Genomic DNA, 6,034 nt, shown 5'->3' on the forward strand with positions numbered 1-6,034 from the left:
CTGGTTTTAGTGACAGAGCTGTCAAAGCTTGAAGACAAACTTGAAACTGTTTTTCGCTTCTTAATATAATTTTGTAGTAGATAGTCTAACAATAAATACAGAAACCAGGCTTTTAATAGAATTAACATTTTTTAAAAACAGCCTTTATGCAGATCTCTCCTTGCTTATTAATAATAATGAAACTCGAAGTACAATCAGCAGAAATTTATGCAAACAACCACAATTAACTTCTTGCATTTCATAGCTAGGTCAGGGAGAAATAGCTTCTCCTTCTGTTTCCTCTTTGCCCTTTGCTCTTTTTCTCAGAAAGGAAAATAACCCTTAAGTGTTGATGACAAAAAGGAATTTATGTTCATTATGGGCTTACTAACCAAAATTATATATATTGGAGATTAATACAATAACTTTACCATGTGTGCCTTCAGTAGGGTGATTATACTCATTATAATGTCACCAGTTTTGAGGCTACTTACCTGCTTTGAGTTTTGACCCAGAGGGCACAGCCTTAAGGGAGGCAAACTTGCCTTGAAATGGATACTGAAGTATTAATGGGATTATCATTAAATTTAAGATTCTGGCTTGAACAGCTTCTAAGCAATATTTTTACCTCTGTTTCTCAGGAGAGAAATCCTGCTATTATTATTTTCTGGCATGTAATTTTCTAGACAAGAAGGCTTAAGAGCTATACTAGATTTAATTTTATTTAGGAGACATCAAATCTATGATTTCTTTTAGGAATTCCATGCGAGCAGATAGCATAGCCACCAGCAACATCAAAAACAGGATTGGCAGCAAAGGATCCTTGGAGAAAGTTGCAGATGTGAGGCTTTTGTTGGAAGAGAAACGTCAGAATAGCACTGGGCCACGGCAGCCAAACAGCACTGTCAAATCAGGTAATTTCATCACTCATTGTTGGGCAGAATTGTCACTAAAATGCATTTCTTTCACATCTGTGCTCCACTGCAGATAAACTCTGCATTCACACAGCTTTTCCACAGGAAGAGATTGAGTTGGGAATTGCTTTGGGGAAAAAATCAAGCACATTTTAGCAAAAGCTTTTTTAGTGATGTTTATTTCTATCCATTTTCTTTGCCTGTGCCTATTTCCCCCCCCTTTGTCCTTTTTGATTTGCTCCCTCCTTGAGGCAGAGATTCTCTACAACTCCAAAACAGCACACAGGGAAGGTCATGCACAAAATCAAATGTGAAACACTGACTACACTTCCATAAAAGAATGTATTAAATGAATATAGATGTTTTTGCAATTGGCAGGGTTTATTTCTGAGCTGAAATTACTTTTTTCTTTGACTTAAATGTGTATAATTTCAGCTGCTTCTGACATAGGTAATATTACCTGACTGATAAGTGAAAAATACCTTTTTGTATCAATGAAATATCAATTATGTTTGTATATTTTACATTTTGGACCTCTGACAAGTTGACACATGGTCCTAAAATTCCCTTTGCCTTCACATTTTTTCTGGACCCCCCCTGTAAGATTGGGAACATCCAGCTAAGCCAGGCAAACTTCAGAATACAAAATTCACATCAAGGGTTAAGTATCAATATGTTTAAGATTCTTTCTATTTTATTCTGCCAAATACCAAGCAGTGTTAGAATTCTAAATCAAGGTATCTGTTATCTGAAAGGCATTGTTTAAGGCATCAATTTTCATGGAATTTTACCTCCTGCTGGATCTAAATCAAGGTATCTGTTACCTGAAAGGCATTGTTTAAGGCAGATCAATTTTCATGGAATTTTACCTCCTGCTGGATATTTACGCACTGAGCTGCTACACCAGAAATGCAGCAAGCCATGGGATAACTTAGGTTTTTATCTTTTGGAAAGAACACAACTTGAAAAAGTTAAGTGTCAGATTTATTGCCAAAAATGAAATGAAATCTGGATAAATTGTATTGCAGAAATTGCCAGGAAATCTGAGTATGAAAGACTTAAATGAAAAGACTAAAAAGATAAAAAGAGAGAATCTCTCTAATTTTAATAGTGAATGAGCATAAACTGAGCTGGCAGAGGTAGAGTAAATGCAACATTATTTTTTTTTGTCATTTTAATCATTGAAAATATCCTCAGATGTGAGGCAAAGACTGGGAAAAAGGCCACACTCTCCAGAAATCAAACCTCCAAGCAGTACCTGTGCTCCTCGTCGCGAACCAATCTCAGATGTGCACAGCAGGCTGGGAATCCCCAAGCAAGATGTAAAAGGCCTCTACTCTGACACCAGAGAGAAGAAATCAGGTTAGTTCTGTGCAGAAAATGTTCTGCAATTCCTTTGGCTTTGGAGCCTAAGAGAAATTCCAGCAGAAAGCCATGAGGGGAGTGAAGCTGAATGAAATTCAGGATAAATTAGCAAATGTTTGTTCAGAGCTTTGAAATCTAAATACATGTAGGGAGAAGCTGGGGGGTTTTGTGAGCAGTATTTTTATGGAGGTGTGTTGAAAATCAAGGACTGCTTCAAAACTGTGGGCACCAAAACAACTGTCAGGAATGCTGGGGCACTTCAGGTGTGAATTAAGCATCCTCTGGAAAGGGGGAACAGTGAACCAGATTTCCCTGAGCCTCCTGTAGCTTAATTTCAACTGCTCTTCAAAGCATCATCAGTTCCATGCCAAATATTAAGGTGGGAGGAATATGAAGGGTTTGAAGAGATGCAGTGAATTTAAGAACTGGTTCCTTGACTTCTTCCTCTCAGTCCTGTCTGGTTTATTAAAAACAGATGTTTGTTTTTCATTTGCTTAGGTAATTTATGGACCAGATTGGGATCTGCTCCAAAGACACAGGAAAAGACTCCAGAGAAACCTGAAAACTCTGTGGCATCTCCAGAGGAAGATGACTCAGAGCTGCAGAGGGTTTGGGGGGCTCTCATTAAGGAAAAAGAACAGTCCAGGCAAAAAAAGAGTCGCTTGGATCATTTACCCTCCCTACAAATCGAGATCAGCCGGGAAAGCAGCTCTGGCTCAGACTCTGAATCATGACTGGTTTCACAGCCTGATGCTCAAGGGGTGACTCTGCAGCGTGGCAGGATTCCCTTTGCCCAAAAGCTGGACACTGGCAAAGACTCTGCAGTGAAAGTTCCAGAAGTGTCTCTGTTCCTTTTCTACAAAAAGAGAGGCATAAACCACTTGAAACATAAAGCAATGACATTTGTCTGGAGTCTGTGGCTGACCCTGTGCTGTGCAGGGCATTGTCATCTATGTTTATGACAGCAAACCTGTAGTGAATTGTAGCAAAACATTTTCACCCCCGAGCTTTGAACTTAAAAGATGAGGCAGAAATGCTCTGTATTTTTAAGGAGACCTTTTCTGTTCTTAGTATTTTCATCATGGAGGCTTTTAACAAAATGTTTTACACACTTCATCCAAAGAACAGGGCATTTCATGATCCAGATCATTGCCTTGCCCTTCTGGCTCTTACCAGCACTTTTCCTTTCCTCTTGAAGTAATAACAATAAAGCTTTCTGGGTGGGCAGCCAGCAAGGATAAAGCATGAAGGGATTGATTACCACATTCCCTTCCTCCAACACACTGAATGTAAATCCAAGTTACACATTTTAATACAGTTCAATTCCATATAGTTACCCCAGTGGCACCACCAGAATCCAAGGAATCCACTCATTTATTTTGGTGATGTCACATTCTGCTGTAGCAGGGATTGAGATGTTCAAGACTGCCAAGTTGGATGTTTGAGAACTCTGTAAATCCCTGAGGGTTTGCGGGTTTTTTTTGCTGTTGTTCCATGAGGAGAGATTATATTCCTTTCATTCCACCTGGATTATGTTCTGAAGCAATCCAACAGCTGGAAAGCATTTTTATATTTGTGAGAATCTTCCTGTTGGCCACGGTGAAAGCTCTAGTGGTGTTCTCCTCTGTGCTGTTGTTACCTATCTATATATAAGTGAAAGAGAAAAGGAAAACTTTAGGATCACTGTCTCCTGTCAATATTTTGGATGTTCTTCCTGTGTAGTGGATGTGGACATGGGTGACTTGTTACATTCAGTTTTTTTACCTGCACATTTTCACCCCTCCCTAGGTAGTAAAAGGGTTTGATCAGTGTGCAACTGCTATTTTTTTTTTCATGTTGCCTGTGGCATTTCTTTTGGTTGCCAGTAATTCTGAGTGAGGAATAATGCAGCACATTACATTCAGGTAAACAACAGGTAGCAAAACCATTTTAACAGTCTGAAATTTGTTTGCATTGTCCCTGTTCCTTGGTTCTGTCAGTCCAAAATGTTTATGAACCTCTCTTTCCATTTCTGCTTTTTAACAAGCAAATGTTTCCTTTTTTTTTTGCCCCCCCCCCCCAATTTTTGTACTAAGTTGAAATAGGTTTGAGGTTTCAGCAAGGAATCTGCACTTAACTTTTCTTACTGCTTTATGATGTGTGAGAATAGCAGCATGTAAAATGAAAGGTCAAATGACAGGCACAGTGACTGGAGGGGCAATCTGGGGGCTGACCAGGCTTCAAGCCTTACTATTTCCTTGTTTTGTGACATTCATCCTTGATTTTCTATTTAATTATTGAATATATAAATGTCTCATAAAAGTACTGTTGAGAGAAACGACTGCAATGTCTGATCACTGTAATAACTCATTTTAAACGTGTGCTTTCCTTAATATCCCCTCCCCAAGCTTTCCCAGAGAATCACACCCATCTCTCCAGATCCTGATAAAATTTATTTAACCAGTGTCTTTTTGCCAGTAAACCTTTGTGTTGTGTTACTGCTTTGAATCCATTGTGACCTTTCCTTTTCCTGAAAGGATTTGGTAGATGGGAATCAATCACCTCATCCACAAAAGCTCCTGGATTATTGGGGACCCTTGCATGGTGTTTCCATGTCAATATTCCTAATTTAAGCCTGGTGAAGGATAAACTAATGGGAATAGAGGATCTCTTCAACTGATCTAAAAGATCTGAGCTGATGGATGTGTGAAATCAATCCTGTGTTTCAGGAAAAGGCACCCGTAACTCTGGTTCTGCCTTCCAGGTTGTCATGAATACGCCTTAAAAATGCCCCCACACTGGTCAGGGCTGTGGTTTTTGTGGATTTGGGGGGGATTATGTGTGATAGTGAGCCCACAGTATCTTAGCTGCAAGAAAAATAGAGGTTTATTGTTGAAGGGACCTTTGGGGAGAGGGTTTTGTAATTGAGTGTTTGTCTGGTTTTGCTTTTTTATGATGCACAGAGAAGCCTTGAAGAGTGCTGGTATCAGGAATTCTTTCCAGCTTTGGGCTTCTGTAGTTACCTGAGCAAGAACTGCTGGGATTTGGTAGTTAAAAATGAGCACTGAATTTTAAGTGAATGCTTTTTCCTCAGCATTTTAACTCCCATCTATTTGATGGAGAGAGAGATTGCAAAGAGAATTTTGTTCCAAGTCCCCATCTCTTTGTGCTCAGCTGTTTAGTCCTTAGCTTGTGTGTTCTTGATTTTTTTACTGACCTCCCAGATACCATCACCTACAAGAATTTGATGCAGAAATTAATGTTTGATAGGGAGACACAGGACCCGTGTATTTCACTGAAATGTGTTTATGTTAAAAATTGCAAGGAGAATGTTGGCTTTGGCTCTTGCTGGAGGATGTGTGCCTCGGAGGAAAAACTGAATTTTAGGTGACTTCTTGAAGGACCACACTAGTCCTTCTTGTAGGAAGTTTTTGCTGTTTGGAAAAGGTGTATTTTTGATAAATAGTTCTTCAGGCTGACTAAACACGTGGTGTTGAGGGGGCGATTTTAAAGCAGAGGTGGCTTTGTGTTTCTTTTGAAAACAACGGCTGGTGCATTTAACAGAGAAAAGGAAACCAAAACACCCCTATTTTCAGTTCAAGATGACACAATGTGAAAAGAATGGAACTTTTATTTAAAAACACCTGTTCTGTTCTAAATAAAAGTGGCCTGAAATCACTCCGACCTCTCCAGTTTTCCTGGAAAACGCAGAACCCAGGGCAGGGCCGGTGCTCCCTGGGGCTGTACCCGGCCGGGTGCGACACGAGGGTCCCTGCCCCGGGCTGTCCCCTGTCCCT

At 39.8% G+C, this 6,034-nt stretch overlaps 1 protein-coding gene across 1 annotated transcript in view; it reads left to right on the plus strand.

Annotated features, from left to right (window-relative positions):
• The window catches only part of NCBP3 (nuclear cap binding subunit 3), a 17,908-nt gene extending 11,993 nt beyond the window's left edge, over positions 1-5,915 (plus strand). The window contains exons 11-13 of the mRNA XM_008640422.2: positions 736-893; positions 2,091-2,255; positions 2,757-5,915. Coding sequence (XP_008638644.1) covers positions 736-893; positions 2,091-2,255; positions 2,757-2,992 — 559 coding nt within the window. The 3' untranslated portion in view covers positions 2,993-5,915. The remainder of the gene's footprint in view (positions 1-735; positions 894-2,090; positions 2,256-2,756) is intronic.
• Positions 5,916-6,034: the final 119 nt, after the last annotated feature.

The sequence above is a fragment of the Corvus brachyrhynchos genome, unplaced genomic scaffold, assembly GCF_000691975.1.
Source record: "Corvus brachyrhynchos isolate BGI_N302 unplaced genomic scaffold, ASM69197v1 scaffold99, whole genome shotgun sequence".
Taxonomy (NCBI): Eukaryota; Metazoa; Chordata; class Aves; order Passeriformes; family Corvidae; genus Corvus; species Corvus brachyrhynchos.